Genomic DNA, 20,524 nt, shown 5'->3' on the forward strand with positions numbered 1-20,524 from the left:
CCCATCAGTATTATTAGTATTATTTTTTTTGTCCATCAGTATTATTGGCTACAACACATAATCTTATTTTTTACGGTATTATATTTATCATTATAATTTAGTTCGAGATATATACAGCAGATTAATTATATATATTCTTATTAGATTATCAGTTAACATCTTAATGTAGAAATTACGTATAAATTAACTTTATAGGTAACTTGATCGTGTAAAATTTCTTTTTGTATAGAGACTGCCACTAGAAATTGAACTCAAATTATAGTATATGGATTCGTAATCAAGAAGTTCCGAGTCTTAGAATGCGGCGCTCGTAGGCAGTAGTATACAGTTGCATGCACTATCTGAAGTGTTCTTCTAGGAAGAGAAATGAATAGTATGATATATATATCTCCACTTGAGCATAGACGTTTAAATGAACAAAATATAAAGGAAAACTTATTGAATGGGTAATTGGAAACTTTAAACCAGAAGTTGGCACTTTGGCAGAGTGATTTTGATTCTTTGTTCTAATATGATCTTGATTTTTCCAGCTCATTCTCTCTAGATAGATCCAATTTCTTTTTCTTTTCTTCTTTTCCCTGAATGTTTATTCTCAATTAAACAATTATTTTTCGAGAGATAAATAGATTTGACCAAAATAATTTGCCAGACAGCATTTGAGTGCACGATTTTGCATGTTGTGTTAAAATATTTACTAATTTTATTATACAAAATATGTTTCTTTAGACTCCACTGGTTGTTGTATAAATTATAATGTCCTCAAGAAAAATCTTGGTTAAATTAATTAGATGGAAAAGATATGGACGCGTGCCCTCAAAACCTTATATTAGCCAAATATCAGTATATGGTCTGACCTAGTATGCTCTATTTCTACTTAATTAGTACCCCATAAGCCAAACAAGTCGGTGCATTGTTAGTTTATTAATTAATTTGATCTGTCTATAATTAGCTTGATACTTGAAAAATAGAGGAAGTAGGTAAATAAAAAGAGGAAACTTTTTCATGTAGTAATAGTTCTGTCACTTTCTAATGTGACTGCAGCTAAGCAAAAGCTAAAAAGGCTAAAGAAGCCATTGACAAGGACCTTCATCTCATGCATTTCATGATTATTGAGTTTTCCTCTACCATTAGTTCACTCTAAGTACGTAATAGTAATTACTAATATAAGTATATAACTTAAGACACAATTAACAAACCTAATAAAGACTGATTGACCAAGCCCTTAAGATAGTCAATATAATAACGTATATATCCTTTTCTAGCCATCTATAAATAAACAAAAAACCATGGCCATTACTACTCAATTCCACAATTATTTAAAGCTTTCCAAACCAGGCCATTTTTGTTTCATCTTCTTGAAACAAAAAGTGTTTGAAACTTTTCTGACATCTCTTAAAATGTTGTGTTCTTGTTTGGTGTTTTTGTCACGTAGGATGGTTTTGTTTCATGTTTTATTTCTGCTATTTGTTGCCTCATGTAAAGGGAAAGTTCAGCTACCGGAAAATGTAACTGTGAAAGCGGTTTTTGCTTTCGGAGATTCCATTGTTGATCAAGGAAACAACAATCACATAACAACGGTTGCTAAATGTAATTTTGAGCCATATGGGAAGGATTTCATGGGTGGAAAACCTACTGGAAGGTTTAGCAATGCCAAGACACCCTCGGACTTGATAGGTATATATGCTCGTTCTCTATATATATATTGACTTTGATATTGTATTTAAACTTTTTGAAACTAAAAAACAGTGGATTGACTTTTTTATTTTCTCGAGTACCAAGGAAGATTGTCTCCACGATCAGTGCATGTTGCTTCTGACAGTAGTCCCTTGCTATGTCTTTATAGTCCACCATGAACATCGTCATTGTTGCAATCAACTTCTTCAAGTTGTCTACTAATACTTGCATTATATTAGGTTGTCTACGTGAATGCGGGATACTTTGTGCATCGGGCGACCCTGTTTAATTAATTTCTTCAAGTTGTCTTGATGAGTTGCTTAAAATCACTTAAATCATGGTGCAGTTACTAGGGCTGAAGTGAATAGAGTTTAAGGTGGAAAATTCAGTATTTTAATTTGAAACTTCTATGGAATTTTAAGCAATATACGCTCTCTACTATGGGTGTGAAATGGACAATTTTAATTTGACAGTCAAAATTGAGACTCTTAAGTGTCAAATATTTGAGTAAGTTCAAGCAACAAAAGGAATGGGTAATGATTCAATTAATGCAAATTTTGATTGTCGAAATGAATTAGGTCAAAGTGAGATACTCCTGAGTCACTATAATGTCTCTTGTGTTATTTGAATTTTAATTCTCTGAGCTAAACTCGAAAATTGAAGGACGAACAGTTTAGTTAGTGTTCAATTATATTGTACGTAGTAATTTTCTCTTGGTACAACCACCTATGATTTCTTTCTCTCTTTTTCTTTTGCGGGGCTGAAATAATTTTGCAAATTTAATGGGAAACTAAAGCATTGATAATACCCATATATTGTCAAAACTACGTTTCCCTAATAAACACAAGAATTCTCCTGCATAATTGAGCAGAGTTCTATGATCTTACGGGAAATGCGTTATAATATATATATATATATATATATATATATATATATATATATATATATATATATATATAATATATATAACTTTCTTTTTTCTCGTCTGTCTTTTTCAAATAAATACGCAAGAAATAGACCTCTAATAAATTGGCTAGCAACATGATCAATCATATATATAATTGGGACTGTGACTGACAATTTAATTCCTGAAGGTTTTATTATTAATATTTTGTACAATTTTTTACACCCCATCAACTGAATTTTCATTATTTAAAAGATGAATAATTAATTAAAAAATAATGTATTTCTGAAAGCGAAATCTAGGGTGCTTTTTTTCTTAAAATTGATACTAAACGGGAAGATGTTTTTAAAAAATTATACATATGGGGTAGGTAAGGGTAGGGGTAGGGAAATAGAAAATAGGTGAGGAGATTTACAAAATGAACAATCTAACTTTCACTAACAGCACGTGCATATTATCTTTTACAGTTTTACTTTATTTTCTGAAGTAATTAGTTCTCTCATTCATGCTAACATTTGACTCGTTTTCAGGAATATCCCAATAAAATGTGCTTTTTATCAACAATTAGTTTCCCAGCTTCTTTCAATAAATAAAGACTTGTTATTTTGGTGCAGAAATTAAATTTCCACATAAAATCGTTACAATTTTTTTTTACCTATATTAATGATTTAAACTAATAATTTAAGCTTAATTTACAACAGTGTAAACTCATACTCAATGTACATAGTTTCCTGCTGTTTGGTTTTTTATGCCACCTAATTATATAAAAAATTTAATTGTTAGTGGTTAACATCTTAACATTCAATATAAATCCTTACTGCTAGTAAATTTTTACCTTTTAGTTTGACTTTGATATTCATTGCAGTGGACGAACTGGGAATTAAAGAACTGATGCCAGCTTATCTTGATCCTAATTTGCAAACTGAAGATCTTAAAACTGGAGTAAGCTTTGCTTCAGGAGCTAGTGGATTTGATCCTCAAACGCCTGCCCTTGTGGTATTTTACTCACTTTAATTTGTAGAGTATATCTTTTTGATCAAATGTAAAACTATATCAATTAATCCATTTTGTATGACACTTAATATTTGAAAGATCATGTAATCTTTTTTCATTTCGTCTTCTTAAATTTTCCGAGTAGTTCTTTTAAGACATACACTTTATAGAACCTTTTACATGATATCTTTAAGAATATAATTCCATTTTAAAAATATTTAACAATTTATGTCAAAATTCACAATGAAATTAGATAATTTTATATTCTTCCTACTTTTTCCTCATTCGGCGTCCGAAAAAAATCCTACACTAGGATAAAACGCTTCCTAACAAAGACGACTTTATACTCAGGGCTCGGACCCGAGATCCCTGCTTAAGTACGAAGGGGTACTTACCAAAATGTAATAGTTCAGGAAAAATTTAGCTAAAGAAGAACAAAACTGTCATATTTCAAATATTCCCCCGTTCATTTTTACTTGTCCACTTTACTAAAAATATATTTTTATTTTTACTTGTCCGATCAAAAGAAAAATAAAAAGGTGTTTCATGTTTTACCCTTATTATTAATTACTCTTTCTCCAAATTACTTCTCAAAGCTATTATTATTGTGGGTATTATGGTAAAAAAAAAAATATAATTAATTTATTATTATTTCTCAAAGGACAAGTAAAAGTGGTTCACAGGCGAAATTGGCAATTGGCCCTTTCTCCTTTTTTTCCTGTTTTGGATTGAGGGTACTGTATTTGTGGGAACTAACAATTTGAATTCCCGCTTTATTTTGGAAATTTCAGTCAGTCATATCTCTGTCAACACAATTAGATCATTTTAGAGAATATATTGGGAAGCTGAAGCAATTAGTTGGAGAAGAAGAAGCGAACGACATATTGAGGAATAGCGTGTTCTTAGTGGTAGCCGGCAGCGATGACCTGGCCAATACCTACTTCACCGTCGGAATTCGACGGCTACAGTATGATGTTAACGGATACACTGATCTTATGGCCGCCGGAGCTTCTGAATTTATTCAAGTATGTACACCTATTTCATCATCTTAATTATATTTACTCTCTTTAATTCTACTTCCTAAATGTGTAGGTTTTTTTAATTGCCATAATTAATCTGATCCAATTTACTTGCTCGGGTTAAATTGATCTTTCCTTGATAAATGACAAGTGCCAAACATGAGTATTAGTTACTCTCTCCCTTCCAATTTAGTATATGACATATAATTTGACTCGGCAGGAGGTTATGGAAAAAATGAAGACTTTTGAAATATGTAGTCTTAAACATGTCATAACATTTGTATGACTATAAAAGCTTCTAAGGAGTATTCTAATATCTAAATGTGTAGGTTCTTTTAATTGCATAATGAACCTGATCCAATTAACTAGCTTTGCTTAAATTAATTGATCCTTGGTGAACTAGAAGTGCCAAACATATTAAGATGGAACAAGTAGTAATTATAGAATGAAAAAGTGATTATTATAATCAAATACGACACAGTTGTGCGACGATTATTTAGCATGACCAATTCATAGTTAAAATTATGATGCTTGTGAATGAATGAAAAGCAAGATGTTCCACCTCGAATAGTTAAGCTTCTAGCTCATAAATCCTAAAATTCATTAATCTAAAGTAAAATTTTCTCACTAGATTTTAGATTATGTGAATGAGAAAGATTAATTATGAATAATATTATGTAATTCTCCAAGCCAAATATATCTAAAATCTAAACAGTGATTATATGTATTTTAGTATTGTAATTTTCAGAATTGAGCCAAGTATAGAATATGTTCAATTTATAATGGATGAATACATGGGGTTTCTTCATTATTATGAGCTTTACCTAATTTAACATTTTACATATGGTACATCACCCGATTCTCAATTTGGTTATCAGTATTTGTGATAAACTATATTTCTAAGTTGATCAATCAAATAATCTTTGTCATTTTTTGTGTTTCTTTTGGAAGGAATTATACAAATTGGGGGCAAGAAAAATAGCGGTTTTTGGAATTCCACCCATAGGGTGTTTGCCTTCCCAGAGAACACTAGGTGGAGGTATATCAAGAGAGTGTTCAGAGGAATACAATCAAGCTGCACAGTTAGCCAACACTAAGCTCTCAGCTGCAATTGATTCATTGTCCAAAAATTTTCTTCAAACCAAGTTGGTTTTCATTGATATCTACAGTTCTCTGCTTGATCTCATTGTCAACCCTCAAAAACATGGTAAATATAAATCTTCTCTCAATTCATATTTCTTGATTGCTTGGGATTTTTTAACTGTATATTCAAGCTTGTGTTACCTGTGATAATCTTCAATCTTGAATATGATTTAAGTGGGAACTAATTGGTACTCTAGGCTCTTAATCTCTTTTGCGGCTCATAAAGTGAAGTGAAACTACTAAATTTCCATGTAACAATTATTCAGTGTTTGTAGAATACCAAGCCTAATATTCTTTTAAAATGGTCTGAACTTAATACATGTATATTTGTTAAAATATTTCAGCTATATATATAGTTTAAGTAGGAGATATCTGAAGAGGTATCCGATACTTGTCCTGGTGGGAGGTAGCAGGTACCTAATGAAATTCGTCGAGGTGCGTGCAAGTTGACCTGGACACCACAATTATTTTAAAAAGGAGATAGTGGATAAGCCTGCATCCGCTGCCGGGAGCGAATATTCGCCCCCTGATGCAACGTAGACAGGGGGTTGGGGGTATAAGGGTAGAAATCAAGTTATTGAAGGTCATGATACATTTTCTGTTGATTTGATGAAAACGTTTTTCACATGTTCCCAAAAAAGAAGTGATCTATTCGTCACCATTAACAACTCAAAACCGTAAAATGTATTTTTAATTTTTCTTTTGTTGAATATATAATTGTGAGAGTTGACCTCGTATAAAATCTGTATGATGTCAGGATTTGAAGTAGTAGATAGAGGATGCTGTGGTACTGGAAACATAGAGGTGGTAATACTGTGCAATAAATACAGTGGAACATGTGAAGATGACACAAAATATTTATTCTGGGATAGTTACCATCCCACAGAAAAAGGTTACAGGATCCTTGTTGATCAGATCCTCAAAAAGTATGTCGATAATTTTATTTAAACAGGATTTGCTTTCTGTAACCTCTGCAATTTACAAACATCAGAAGCAAGGTCAAACCAACTGCATTGTCGTCCAATCATCTTTGATCAGTTGCTTCATCTCTGGATTTTGATTGATAGAACTTTCTTACACAGCAAATGTCTGTAGTCTGAGCAACTTTGCAACTCTGTGCATCTCATTTCTGTTCATTACATGCCATATGTTATGGCGTTTGTGCTTTTGAGATTGAAAGAAAATCATGTTTATGCACTTAGTTGGAATCCAATAGCTGTACTGCTCTATGATTGTTTCACGCTACAGTTGTACACGCTAACTATATATATCATATAAAATGTCAACACAATATCTGCAATATGAAGCAAAGTCTGAATGCTCCCACTAGAACAGGTGACACAATAGATCAGGAAATGCTGCCACTAGAACGGATGATAGGAAAAATAATAAGCCAAGTTTTGGATACTTTTCTCCTATTGCCAAAATGAGAGATGAATGAAACTACTTCCTTTAACTAGTTTTCTGTTACTGTCGCCTAAGGAGAAATTAGTATATTATGAACATTGTGGTGTATCCTTAATTTATCACTACCATCGATAATTAAAAATGAAATGTCTATATTGTATAAGATAAAATAGTCAATCGAATGATATATTCCAGCACTTTAAAATCTGAAACATGGATGCAAGCGACATTTAACAATAAGAACAACCTCCCACCTGAAGGAAAGAAATGAGGTTCTCAGGGAACAAGTTCGCTCTGTGGTGAAGTATCCTTATAACTAAAATCTCTTATCTTCCATAGAATAACTTCCTTTTGGTTCTGAGATGTATTTGTTGCTTTCTCCATTATATAGTTGATAAAAGTTGGACTTTTTATTGGTATGGCATTGCTTGGCTTTGTTTTGTTTCTTCTTTTCTCTTGGAGTTAATGTTGTCCCGAAGTTCTCTTTTTTTTTGCCGCATAGTGCATTCATGTGCATTTACCTTGAAGTTTCCATCTTTTTGTTCTCATCAGTTATTGCTTCTGTTTAGATTCTTTTATTACCGCGGAAGGTACTGCATTAAGTAAAAAAATGGGCAGCCCGGTGCACTAAGCTCCCGCTATGCGCGGGGTCCGAGGTCTATTGTACGCAACCTTACCCTGCATTTCTGCAAGAGGCTGTTTCCACGATTTGAACCCGTAACCTCCTGGTCACATGACAACAACTTTACCAGTTACGCTAACTGTATTAAGTAATATCATGAAATAAATTCTTATTAAAAAAGAATATTATGAGCTAGATACAGTTTCTCTATTGAGAACCTTTTATTCATGATTCATATGAGTTACAAATAAATTGTTGACACAACGTTCGTGGATGCATTGCATTGCATAAACCCATTTGTCGGACTGGTTGAGTTTCAGATGCTTGATAATATTACCAGTAAGAGACAACAAATGGACTTCGAACCTTGTACTTACCACTGGCCCATGTAATTGATCCAAAAAATTCTCTCTCTCTAGATGTTGCTTTGAAAGTCACTTGATAGCTCAGTTTCTTCGTGCTACTTGTAAATTTCAATTTGCTTGGATGCACTCGGACTCTCAATGCATCTGGTGCTGTTATGATTGCCGTGTATTCTGATTCTTCTTTACCAAAGTTAGTTAGAGTTCTGGTAACTTTCTTGGTTTCTCTTTCCTCGGACATAGAAACAGCTATTGATGGATAGTTCATGTTAGACATTGATTCAGCGCTTGCGTTGGTGGGGCATGAAAAACTGTCTGGAACTGTCTTTGAGATTAATTTAACTGTTGATGTGTTATAGCCAGCAGAGCAGAGGAATAGCAAGTAGTCTGTGATCTCAGTCTCATAAACCAGGCCTGGTTCCCGTGGTCCTGACATAGTTGCTACTCCTGCACCAAAGTCATATGGGTCGGCAAGGTATTCTCCATATGCACTGTTGACTAACATTGGAGTCTTCAAGTTGCTTTCCTGAAAAGCTATTAAAAAGAAAAGAGCGAAAAAAGAAGAGAATAAGACTATTTTCACAAGAGTTAGCAGTGGTGGCATTGGCATACTTTAACTATTATCAGGTTGCTACCTGTGGTCATTATAGCTGATCTGATTGCTGAAGGACTCCAGGTGGGATTTTGAGATTTCAGTGTTGCAACAATAGCAGAAACATGAGGACAAGACACGGAAGTCCCTGAGACGAAGTTGAATAGTGGTGGTTCTTGGCCAGACCGAGCCACTTCTGTGTCATTTGCTGGCCAAGCAGCAAGTATTGCAGTCCCTGGTGCTGCAATATCCGGCTGCAAGTACATGTCAGAACCATTCAGTATGTGATCTACTAGAAATCTGGTGTGGAGTGTAGGTTCTGATTTATAACATAAGTATGTAAGTAGTACGAGTCCTTACTTTTCCTTTGGAGATATCCAATAAAATTGGGGGTTAGAAAAAAAGACTAGCATGGCCCTGCGCAAGGGACACAAATCGAGCAATGGTCTAAATTGGAGGGAAAAAAGAATGAGGAGTGCTTACTTTTAGGAGGTTTCGAGTGTTGTATGCAGGGCCTCTTGATGAGAAGAAAGCCACAACAGGAGCTGGTTTGAAATTATCTACACTTACAGTTGGCAGAATTGTTGCCACTGGGTTCCTTGAGAAAATATGAAGGTGCAGTTAGCAATTTTCTATCTTAACAATTTGCTATGTTATATCAAGTGCTTCTTGATAAGTAAAGTTAGTACTTTGTCGAGTTGAGGTACGAAAGAATCTTCACGCCATCATGTTGAGTGACTACTGCCCCTGGGAAGGATCCCATTTTGGGTGCCACTATGAGTTCATCATCAGGAATAATTAATATAAATCCAATGCCGCCCTTGTTCTTCACTTCATTTAGCCTATCTTCGATTGAAAAATCATCACTGAGATGATCACAAAGAACAATTTTACCCTTGACTTTGTGTTCGTCGAGTGTATCTGGTTCACAGTCACTGAAATTTGCCTAAAGTTAGTTGCAGGTAAGTACAATTCTATTTCCTAGGTAGACCCCAGAAATGGGAACTAATGTATTTCAATCTTCCAATTACCTTGCCTCCCCGTCATACATAGTTAAGTTTGCAGATTTACTGTCCACCAATGGATAAACTGGAGATTTCTTGAGATTGCTAAAGCTAATACCTCCACCCTGAAAATCAACAAGGGTACTATTGAAAGATGTTCTTGAAAAGATTGTGTTTAGAATAACAGTGTTTTTCTTTTGAGTACCTTAATCAGCTTGTTCCCTCCCAAGGGAATATGTGTCTCAATGTTTCTGTCAATAGTTGTAGCAGCAACTGTGAAAATCCAAGGAGCAACATTGACAACACTTTCTCGTGAAGGGCCATCATTTCCAGCAGAGGCAACGACAAAAATGCCCTTCTCTACAGCATGGAAAGCTCCAATGGCTATAGGATTTGTTGAAAACTCAAACTCTGCTCCAGCTGGTTGACCAATTGATAAGTTTATGATATCAACCCCATCTGCAATGGCATCATCAAATGCTTTCATAATAGCAGATCCACTGCATCCATAAGGCGTGCATATACGGTAAACTGCAATCCTTGACCCTGGAGAACCACCCTTGGCTGTTCCTGTTGCTAACCCATAATAGGATGCACCTGCCACTGGACTCCCTGCTGCTGTAGCTGCAACATGTGTACCATGCCCGTCATGGTCCCTAGGTGTCCCTGTAACAGGTGTTGGAGAGTTGCCAGGGTCATCGTAAAACCTTGCGCCGATCAGTTTCCTGATACATTCCATGAATGTAGACAGTGAAACATCTCATAAACTGATACACCTATCTAGGTACTTGGTTGGCTGACCAGGGAATAAATATGAGCATCACATCCAAAATCTTAAAACAATAGATAGAGGTGCCCAAGGACTCTATAGAAGCAGAGGTGAATCCAAGATTTAAGATTTATGGGTTCAACTTTATATGTTTTTAGCATTAAATCAGTGGCAGAACTAAAATTTTACCCAAGGAGATTCAAAAAAGTTCTAGGATGTCAGACTTGGAACTTAAACCTATGACCTAAAGCAATTTTGAACCCCTTTTACTACTATATTTGAATTTTTCTTTGTGTCAAGGGGATTAAACAGCTTATATATAACTTAAAAAGATCATTTTACTCTATTTGTATAGTGTAGTTTTCCGAGGAAGGGGGTTCGGTTTGCAGTCTCTCCCTTGGCCTTTGGAGAGGAGAGGGACAGGAGTCGTCAGATCTTGCCCAGGCAATGGAGCGATCGACACTCGCTCGCAAGTTCGAACCCCCTTGACACTACTTAGTTCCGCCACTGTATTGAACCCATTATATTTTTAAGTTATGGGTTCATGTACATTATTTTTTTGCAATTTTAGTGGATTTTACATATAAATTTATATACTGCATCGAAAATACTAGGTTCATATGAACATGGTAACCAAAAGCTGCACCCGCCCTTGCATATAAGACTTTAGAAAACTTTACATAGTCTATATGGGACAATAACTCAACTAAGACCATTACCTGTTGCAGCTGGAAGAATTGAAATCATAACCTTTGGTGCAAGTGCCTTTCCAACGAGATGGGACTGGACCCATACCCTTGTCATTGAAACTCTCTGATTCAGGCCATATTCCTAAACATAGTATGAGACACATTGGTTTATTAGTGTCTCAAGGGAAAAACAAAGAGCAAGAAAAATTAGCATTTTGATTCCTACCAGTATCAAAAATCCCAATTATGGTGTCTACTCCATTTGAGGTTGAATTTGGTCCAGAACTGTTAGGGAAACTGTGTACCAGATTATATTGATCCGTTAAAAAATCCCATGACCGTGTTGTGTGGAGTTGAAATACTGGATCAGGGAAAACAGAGATAACTCCGGGTTGCTGAGCAATCGATTGAGCTTCAGCATCTGACAAACGTGCTGCAAATCCTGAGAAACTATTTCTGTAGCTAAGCACCACTGCGTTCTTTCTCCTAATGCAATATTTATAACGTTAAATTAAAAAGATGGAACTTTTGCATGAATTACAATGGTTCTACTTCTAGACACATGATATAGGCATAGGCGGATTTATGACTTAAGTTCTATGAGTTTAACCTATAAGTTCTTAGCGTTGAACGCATTGTATTTTTAAATCATGGGTTTAGATCTACTGTTTGTTGTAATTTTTGAAGATTTTCACACATAAATTTATATTCTGCGTCGAAAGTACTGAGTTCAGATGAAACTGATGCTCAAGTATTATATCCGCCTCTAGATGCAGGTAACTGGCAGTGTGGTCTGATGCACACATTTGCTCCAGCTCACAATGTGTGTGTGTGTGTGTTTACATATAAATGGTTAAAGAATCCCGAAAAACATATATTTATACTAAGTTTACACTGGATGTCAAAAGGTATGTGAGCGCAATAGTTTTAGCACCATGTCAAAGTACATCAGTGTACGTTTACTATTACTAAAATTTGAGCAAACTATGGTATTTAATGGACTAATAAAAGTTACTAGCAAGCAAGTTTGCGACAAGTGATAACATTACAACCTTATCATAGTCCAGAATGTTGCACATAGTTAACAGCCAATTACCAATTACCTTGTTGTCAGGGAGCTCATAAGCTGAATTTGATCATCTCTAACGACATCATTCGATGAACCCGTGGCACCCATGTAAACAATGTAAACGCCATGGCCTTCTGCTTGAGAAACTGCCTTGGATTTTCTTATAAAATAAACTAAGAAGAGACTAAACAAGAAAACTAAAGTAACCCTTTTCATGTTTATGCCAAAACTTGATACAAGTTCAGTTGATGAAAGTATCCTTTAAATAGTGGAAATTAAAAGCTTGATCTGCTCTGTGATCTTCATATCTGTTTTAATAATCTTGTTTAGTGTACTCCAACGTGTACCCATTGCTAGCTGCGCCAAGAATTCATCAATTAGTGGAACAAATCTAATGTGGTGGGCTATTTTTAATGATCATGTGATTAATTGTCATAAATCATAATACTATAATAATCGTAGTGAGCTTAGCATTGTCAGATCATGAAAAGAGAATTAATTAAATAGAAAAAGTAAGTGTTCTCCGCGTAATCCATACTACTATTTTGTGAGGTGGACCTTTGGTTCTTGTCCTGCTAATCATATTATTAATTACCTCAGCATTGTATTCTTCAAAATGAATCAAATGTCAGAACTTCCTGTTAATTTCCTCGTTTTGAATCTTAAGAACAGACAGTTTTCTGAGCTGTCTATTTTTCAGTTGGGTTCTTTTTTTAATGTTCTCTTTTTGGACTGCACATGATTGATTCAATAGTCAATACTAAGAATGTATCTGTCTAGTCTTTTCTTTCTGCGAACTTGCGAATCAGCACATTATATTTAACTCTTTTCCTTACCTCAGTGGTGCACATGATCAGGGGCGGAGGTACACTAGGAGCTACGGGTTCGGCCGAACTCAGTGGCTTTGGTGCAAATCATGTATTTGTCTTATAAAATACATTAAATATATGTATAAATTATTAATTTAGAACTCAATAAATTAAAGAATTTAAAATCTCTAACCCATAGATTTCGAATCCATGATATTATATTGACCCAGTCTTTGAGTATCTCAATTGCTTCTCCACTGGAGGTAAGAGTATCTATTAAAATATACGTTAACTATTTCAGTACGAGGTGGAACTATATTTAATTGGCCTTGCAATTCCATAATATTTTTATCCCAACTTTAGCATTTCTCTGATTTCAGTAAAACAAAAAACAAAGAATAACTGGTCACTCTATTATTTAAACTAAAAATAGCTGGCGGATGTATAACATATATAAATATAAGAAGAATTAACCTAAATAGTCACTCACTGAACTGATTAAAATAAAATTGCCGGTAGATGTATAATATTAGTATAATTTATGTATAATCAGTACATTATCTATGGTGATAACCATAAAAACATCCACAATTATCACCTTCCGATTACAAAGCAAAATCAGAAACGCAAGTACATTAGTCACGACTTTGTGAGTCCAGATTCAAATCTAACACAAGAAATAGGATGCAAAACTCAAAACTCCATTAAAATTGGTTATGGCGAGATCCATGACTGCTCGATTCACTCCGATAGAGTCAGTCAAATCTCGGCTTCTTTTGGCTCATCTCCGATATCCCTCAACCACAAAATTAATATCCTACCACATTAAATCTGTGTTCCTAAGTTGTGCCTAATAAATTAAGATTCAAACCCAAATCTATAAAATTCTCTTATATAGATTCCTTTTAACTTTTTTTGTCAATTTCTTCTAAAGCCTTTTTATATTATTGTTATTCTTAAAATTTTGGACAGAGAAGATAGGGAAAAAGGGTAGGGAAGAAGATGAAAATGGGAAAAGGGGGAAAGGTCAGCAACGAACACATAGGGGAGGGGTTCTGGAGAAGAAGAACAAGGAGGGGGTGGGTTAAAAGTGAAGGGAAACAAAATATTTTTTAAAAAAGCAAAAATTAACATTTTGACACGTGTCCTTTAAGTAAGAACTGGGACAAAAATTCTTCACGTTTAACATGCTTACAATTTTTGTTAAACACGCGCGTTGCCACATAGCAAGAGTAATGTGTATTAGACACACTCTAAAAAGTTTGAGTGTGTAAAGTTATTTTCGTCCGCAAAAAGTGTATAACAGGAATTTGGTCCATAGGTAAGGTGATAACTTATGTATTTTGCCGATTTTCGTTTTTGGTATTTTTTTTTGGTTTCTTTTCACTGTTCTGTTTTAGAAAGTTGCACCAAGCAAATTCTTGCTTTTCGTGTAAGGGATTAAATACGTGAATTTAGCCTATCAATATCAAGGATCTTTACTGTTGTTCTATGCATACTTACTCAAGAGGTAGCCCGGTGCACTAAGTTTCCGCTAAAGGGTAGCCTGGTGCACTAAGCTCCCGCTATGCGCGGGGTACGGGGAAGGGACGGACCACAACGAGGGAGCTCAAGAGGCCTAATTGTCAATAATATCAAGCAATCTGGTTCCAAACATGGTGATGTAGAAGATGAGCTTCGTGGGATAGAAACAGTTATAAAGATAACCTTTATGCTCTCACCGCAAATTAACTTGTAGTGGAATTGACTGACGCACATTTGTGATATTCAAAATTGGATATAGTTTCTGTCACAACAATATTTTATTCATGATTACTCTTGTTGTTACAATGATAGGTTGATAACATGATTGTGCTCATGGATTTGTAACATTGCATACAAACTTTCTAGACTACTTATAGGTCTGAAAATGTTCCCATTGATTTGTGTTAGTTGCTACTTACGACAAATGGACTCCGGACTTTGTACTTACCATTTGTCCAAGTAATTGATCCAAACAGATCTTCCTTTGAGGTAGATGAGGCTTTGAAAGATACATCATAGCTTACTTTCTTCCTTTTATTTGTAAATTCCAATTTAGTTGGAATCACTTGGACTTCCAATCCTTTTGGTGCCTCAATAATTGCAGTATATACTGATGCTTCTTCACCAGTATTTGTAACAGTTCTAGTAACTTTCTTGGGCTCGTTTTCTTTGAGACTAGAAGTAGCTATTGAAGGATAATTCATGTTAGAAACCAATTCAGAGCTTGAGTTTTTTGGGCATGAAAAGTCCTTAGGAACTGTACTTGAGATCAGCTTTATCTGTGATATGTTAAAGCCAACAGAACAGAGGAACTGCAAGTAGTCGGCGACATCTGTCTCGTAGACTAGACCTGGTTTTAATGGACCTGAAGTGCTTGCTTCTCCTGCTCCTATGTCATATGGTGTTGCTTTGGATCCTGAGACTGTAGTGATTGGAGCCTTCAAATTGTTTGTCTGAATAGCTGTTGAAGCGAAACTTGGAATAAGCAACGGTATCATTAAAAAAAACAGTGGACTATAGTTTACTATTATTAGGTTCTTTACCTGTGGTCATAATAGCTGATTTGACAGCTGAAGGACTCCAGGTTGGGTTCACTGCTTTGACCGTTGCAGCAATGCCAGAAACGTGAGGGCAGGACATGGAAGTGCCTGAGAGTAGGTTGAAAATTGGTGGTTTTTGGCCGGGGAGAGCCTCACTCGTGTCATTTCCAGGCCAAGCAGCAAGAATGGCAACCCCTGGTGCTGTAATATCTGGCTACAAGAACAAATGAAAATCCATTTAGCCCATGTTTTACTGCGCCTAGCGAAACTTCCGTTAAGAATACAATCAAAGATGAAATGTTGGCCTTACTTTGAGGAGGTTAGGTGTATTGTATGCAGGACCTCTTGATGAGAAGTAAGCAACAACTGGAGCTGGTTTGTACTTTGTTATGGAAATAGTTGGCAAAATTGATGCAACTGGATTCCTTCAGAATGTTGAAGAATTGTTAACTGTTTGTGCACTTAGGAACTATATCAAACCAATCAATTATATCAAATCCCAAATTTCTTGGAGTCTACTATAAGAATCTTTTATAGGGTCCATTTCATTCCAATACCAGATAATTAAGTCTTTTAAAGTAAAAGTACTCTAAAAAAACTAGGAGTATTACGACGAATTTGATTGGCAATGGAACCGAGAAGAGGATTCATTAGCTCGTTGTCAGATAGAGTCAAAATCTACCCTGAGGTCCCAAAAAAATTAGACCAAGGGAATTCTGTCTGTCCGATAAATCTCACAATTGTCCTTAAATTAACAGTAACTGTTATACTGTCATACAAGTCTTAATCCAGATTAAAAAGAGTCTTGGCAAATATATGCAGCAAATAGAAAATAACAATTAAGCCTTGAAATATAGCCTTCTATTGGAAAATAACAGTGATTACCTTGTCGAGTTAATGTAGGCGAGGATCTCAGTACCATCCTTTTTAGAGACTACACCCGCTGGGAAGGCTTTGAATTTAGGTGCCACAGTTCTTTCATCATCATCTATTAGTATAAATCCAACTCCACCTCGACTCTTCACTTCGTCTAGCTTGTCACTGGGAAAATATTCGCCATCATCAAGATTTTCACAAAGAACAATCTTCCCCTTGACTTTGTTTTCATCTAATGAACCAGGAACACAACTCCTGAAACACCACCATTTTAAGTTATATGTATAAACCGTTTCATTTTTTTTTTTTGGGGGGGGAGGGGGTTAATTTCATAGATTGTCACTCAACTTTTACATTATTGCACCAGTCACTAAACTATTTTTTGTAACTAAAAAGTTACTCAACGTTCTTGATCTTCCATTTACCTTGCATCTGCCTCAGAAACATTATCGTTTGATTTGGTTGAATTGCCATGAATCAAGGGGTAGACTGTTGATTTTGTCATGTTACCAAAGTTTATACCTCCACCCTGAAACTCAACGAGGATACCAAGTATATAAATAGATAAACATGACAGGCAAAGCTGAGGATTGATGTTTAGCAATGTACAGAAGAAAGTTTGTTAGTCTTTACCTTAATCAACTTGTTTCCACCCAAGAGAACATCTGTCTCGAAGTCACGATCAATGGTGGTGGCTGCAACAGTAAGAATCCAAGGAGCTGTATTGACAACAGTTTTTGGGCCAGGGCCACTATTTCCAGCAGAGCAAACAACAACAATGCCCTTTTCTACGGCATGAAATGCTCCTATGGCAATAGGATTGGTTGGAAAATCAGGTTCAAGTCCAGGTGATGAACCGAGTGATAGAGATAAAACATCAACCCCATCTGCAATTGCATCATCGAATGCTTTCATGATAGCTGATCCACGGCATCCAAAAGTAGTACAGACACGATACATGGCGATCCTGGAACCCGGAGATCCACCTGTTGCAGTCCCTGCAGCTAGGCCATAGTAGGATGCACCTGCAACAGGGCTCCCAGCTGCAGTGGATGCAACGTGAGTACCATGTCCGTTCTCGTCCCTGGCTGATCCAGTGATTTTTATTCCACTGTCATCAGACTCCTCATAAAATCTTGCACCAACTATCTTCCTGAGAGAAAGTTACAATCATCACAAAAGACTAAAAACTATAAGCTTCTAATTATCAGTGGTGGAGCCATCTTAGGTTAAGAGGTCTAAATTGACACCCCTTCGCCGGAGAAATTACACTGTATAACTAGGCCAAAGATAGTTGATTACTAAATCCCCTTAACTTATTCGTGTGTTTACTTCTTTACAATTTAACACTCTTAAAGAAATTCCTGGCTTCACTATTGCTAATCATATATCCTTATTATAAGTATACGGTTCTTCTTTTCTCAATCAACTATACGTAAAATCGTCCAACTTAGTTGGATCCGCCTATGAGTTCTTTGTATCTATTCCTAATAGGATAGTCATAATTAGACTAAACTTACGTTATCCCTCAACCTACCACAACCATCTTCTTTTACAATATTTTGGGCCAAACGAGGAGGGGAAAATTACTTGTTGCAATTGGAAGAGCCAAAATCTTGACCATCCATGCAAGTTCCATTCCACCGGGCTGGAATTGGACCCATATCCTTGTCATTGAAACTCTCTGATTCTGGCCATATACCTGAATATAATTTCAATGTTCTTATGATCCTTGTCTTAATTATAAACAAAGAAAAAGCTGCAAAAAAGATGCAGCATTATATTATGATTTAATTAGAAATTTCTGAAATATCCTATACCCGTATCCAAGATTCCAATTATGGTATCAGCTCCAATTAATGATGAATCAGAACCAGAGCTTGGACTTGAATTGATTTTTTCATCAGTTTGATACTTCAAGAAATCCCATGAATGTGTAGTGTGGAGTTGCAGTACTGGATCAGGAAATACAGAGACAACTCCAGGTCTTTGAGCCATCGATTTAGCTTCAGCTTCTGATAAACGTGCCGCAAATCCTGAGAAACCATTCTTGTAGCTGTGTACCACTGCATTCTTGTTCCTAACATACACCAGATATTAATGTTATGTTATTTCAGTGACGTGAAGAAAAACGAAAATTTCAAAAAACCAGTTGACACCGATTAAATTCTATTTATAACCTATTCACACATTCACGTTAAAAACTACTACCCTTCTTTTTCATTTTATATGTAGGTACTTGACTAAAAGAAACAAGGACTCCGGGAAGTAAAAAAAAATAGAGTTTATAAGTTATATATAGAATTTTTTACACCAGGTCAACTTTACCTATTGTAGCAAGTAGTCTCTTATTTTAAAGATTATGAATCCCGCGGCCTATGCATATCCTTTGGATGACGTGTTAGTGTTTAAAAAATCCTTACACAGACAATGTATATGAGTAATTTAAAGTCATAAAAATATCTAATATAGCAAAAGTATCCTTTTGTATCTACTGGTTTTTAATATGCATGTCAATTCCTAAAAGGAAAAATAGATATGTTAAAAACTCTTACCTTCTGATCAAGGAGCTGATAAGCTGCGCTTGATCATGTCTGGTACCACCGTTAGATGAAGCCGCAGCACCCATATAAACAATATAAATGCCATTGTTTTGTGATTGAGAAGCTGAGTCGGCTTCTATTATGAAAGAGACAATGAAAAGAGAGAAGCATATGAACAAAAAAAGGCCTTTCATTTTGCTGCTGACAAATGTTGATGAAAATTAAGTTCGTTTTATAGTATCGAAAAGGCTTGATCCCACTAGCCCAGTTCTATAAATTGGAGAGACAAGCAGTCCAAGAAAATATGTACTATGAAATCATAAAAATGAATTGTAAGTAAATGTAATCTTTGTTGGTGCATTCATGCGTGTATCCACTGTAAAATTAAAGCGCCCGTCAATCAGCTAGGAGTATATTATATCCTTTCAAAGTGCGTTTATTGCTTATCCAAATTAGCACGCCAACTGAGACAGTGGATTAGTAGTGATAATGGTGGTAGGCAGGCAGATCGTGGTGGTGGTGATTGGCTACTGGAATTAGTATGTAAGTTAATTTATAGTCGAAAGGTACGTACCTAAGTATATTGGCCTAGGTAGTAGACCAAACTTTATTTTTGTGTACAACGGAAGTATTAGACAAAATGTTAAAATCTTTGGTACGCTATATGTTTGTGCAAGTGGTGTCTCAAGGTGCCGGGTGCACGAGGCTAAGCTCAATACGTGTCGATTGTCGTGGGTTACGTCTGATGCTGGCCTTGTTAACTTCCAGCTAGGGGTATTCATGATTTGGTTTGGATCAATTTTTCCCTAAAAAGAAACCAAACCAAGTAAGTCCGTTTTTTAAATATTGGAAGTAAACCAAACCAATTAAGTCGGTCTTTTATCGGTTCGGTTTTTGTCGATTTTTTATTTTTTTCAGTTTTGTATCGATTTTTTCTTAAAGATGAGACATACACTACCAAACAAATATTTCGGCGACTACATTTTCAATGTAACACTATCAAACCAATTGCTCTTTGAGAAATCTACTATTTACCAAGATATATTGATAATAATTAAATCAAATAGTGATGAATAATTTAAGGACTCAATTAAAATAGATTATTTTTAACATGAAATAGATACTCGTACTTAGCAAAAGAAAATTATTACTAGAATAATGTAAAGGCAAAGAACTAGATTATTATAATAGCAAAGAACTAGACTAAAAGTGCAAACGATTAACATGTACCATAAAATTTTAGAAACTTTGTATAAAAATATACATATATATAGGTGTAATAATAAATTTTAAATAGTTATGATCTATAATCGGTTTGGCTCGGATTTTTCAGTTATTTTTTGATTAAAACCAAAACCAAAACAAATTTATTCGGTTTTTAAAATTCAAAACCAAAACCAAAACCAAACCAAAAAACTATCATTTTTTTGGGTCGGTTAGTTCAGTTTTCGATTTGGTTTAAATGAACATCCTTACTTCCGGCAA

General features: G+C 35.2%; 3 protein-coding genes across 3 annotated transcripts; 1 reads left to right on the forward strand and 2 right to left on the reverse strand.

Moving 5' to 3' along the window:
• The first annotated feature begins 1,277 nt into the window (after positions 1-1,277).
• LOC107816682 (GDSL esterase/lipase EXL3) lies at positions 1,278-6,941 on the forward strand. Its single transcript, XM_016642420.2, has 5 exons — positions 1,278-1,674; positions 3,444-3,574; positions 4,363-4,596; positions 5,542-5,797; positions 6,491-6,941. Exons 1-5 carry the CDS (start codon positions 1,287-1,289, stop codon positions 6,679-6,681), a joined length of 1,200 nt encoding a protein of 399 aa, XP_016497906.1. The 5' UTR covers positions 1,278-1,286; the 3' UTR covers positions 6,682-6,941.
• A 963-nt stretch (positions 6,942-7,904) lies between these two features.
• Positions 7,905-12,523, reverse strand: LOC107816683 (CO(2)-response secreted protease-like). The gene is made up of 9 exons (XM_016642421.2): positions 12,282-12,523; positions 11,405-11,664; positions 11,209-11,320; positions 9,926-10,445; positions 9,748-9,845; positions 9,406-9,651; positions 9,200-9,314; positions 8,760-8,970; positions 7,905-8,658 (listed from the first exon to the last, which is right to left on the reverse strand). Exons 1-9 carry the CDS (start codon positions 12,461-12,463, stop codon positions 8,096-8,098), a joined length of 2,307 nt encoding a protein of 768 aa, XP_016497907.2. The 5' UTR covers positions 12,464-12,523; the 3' UTR covers positions 7,905-8,095.
• Positions 12,524-14,839: 2,316 nt separating this feature from the next.
• Positions 14,840-19,344, reverse strand: LOC107816684 (CO(2)-response secreted protease-like). The gene is made up of 9 exons (XM_016642422.2): positions 19,052-19,344; positions 18,317-18,576; positions 18,087-18,198; positions 17,130-17,649; positions 16,922-17,025; positions 16,506-16,751; positions 15,931-16,045; positions 15,624-15,834; positions 14,840-15,541 (listed from the first exon to the last, which is right to left on the reverse strand). The coding sequence occupies exons 1-9, from the start codon at positions 19,231-19,233 to the stop codon at positions 14,985-14,987; spliced, it is 2,307 nt and encodes a 768-aa protein (XP_016497908.1). The 5' UTR covers positions 19,234-19,344; the 3' UTR covers positions 14,840-14,984.
• Between the last annotated feature and the right edge of the window lie 1,180 nt (positions 19,345-20,524).

Source organism: Nicotiana tabacum, chromosome 23 (assembly GCF_000715075.1).
Source record: "Nicotiana tabacum cultivar K326 chromosome 23, ASM71507v2, whole genome shotgun sequence".
NCBI lineage: Eukaryota > Viridiplantae > Streptophyta > Magnoliopsida > Solanales > Solanaceae > Nicotiana > Nicotiana tabacum.

Bases quoted from the DNA above. Each gene is read 5' to 3' on its own strand.
- LOC107816682 (XM_016642420.2), top strand. From the start codon at position 1,287: ATGGCCATTACTACTCAATTCCACAATTATTTAAAGCTTTCCAAACCA. The intron at 3,575-4,362 runs GTATTTTACTCA...TGGAAATTTCAG, and splicing joins CTCAAACGCCTGCCCTTGTG to TCAGTCATATCTCTGTCAAC. The intron at 4,597-5,541 runs GTATGTACACCT...TTCTTTTGGAAG, and splicing joins GAGCTTCTGAATTTATTCAA to GAATTATACAAATTGGGGGC.
- LOC107816683 (XM_016642421.2), bottom strand. From the start codon at position 12,463: ATGAAAAGGGTTACTTTAGTTTTCTTGTTTAGTCTCTTCTTAGTTTAT. The intron at 11,665-12,281 runs GTAATTGGTAAT...ATATTGCATTAG, and splicing joins ATGAGCTCCCTGACAACAAG to GAGAAAGAACGCAGTGGTGC. The intron at 11,321-11,404 runs GTAGGAATCAAA...TACTATGTTTAG, and splicing joins AATTGGGATTTTTGATACTG to GAATATGGCCTGAATCAGAG.
- LOC107816684 (XM_016642422.2), bottom strand. From the start codon at position 19,233: ATGAAAGGCCTTTTTTTGTTCATATGCTTCTCTCTTTTCATTGTCTCT. The intron at 17,026-17,129 runs GTAAAGACTAAC...GTTGAGTTTCAG, and splicing joins GTGGAAACAAGTTGATTAAG to GGTGGAGGTATAAACTTTGG. The intron at 16,752-16,921 runs GTAAATGGAAGA...GTGGTGTTTCAG, and splicing joins GTTTCTGAGGCAGATGCAAG to GAGTTGTGTTCCTGGTTCAT.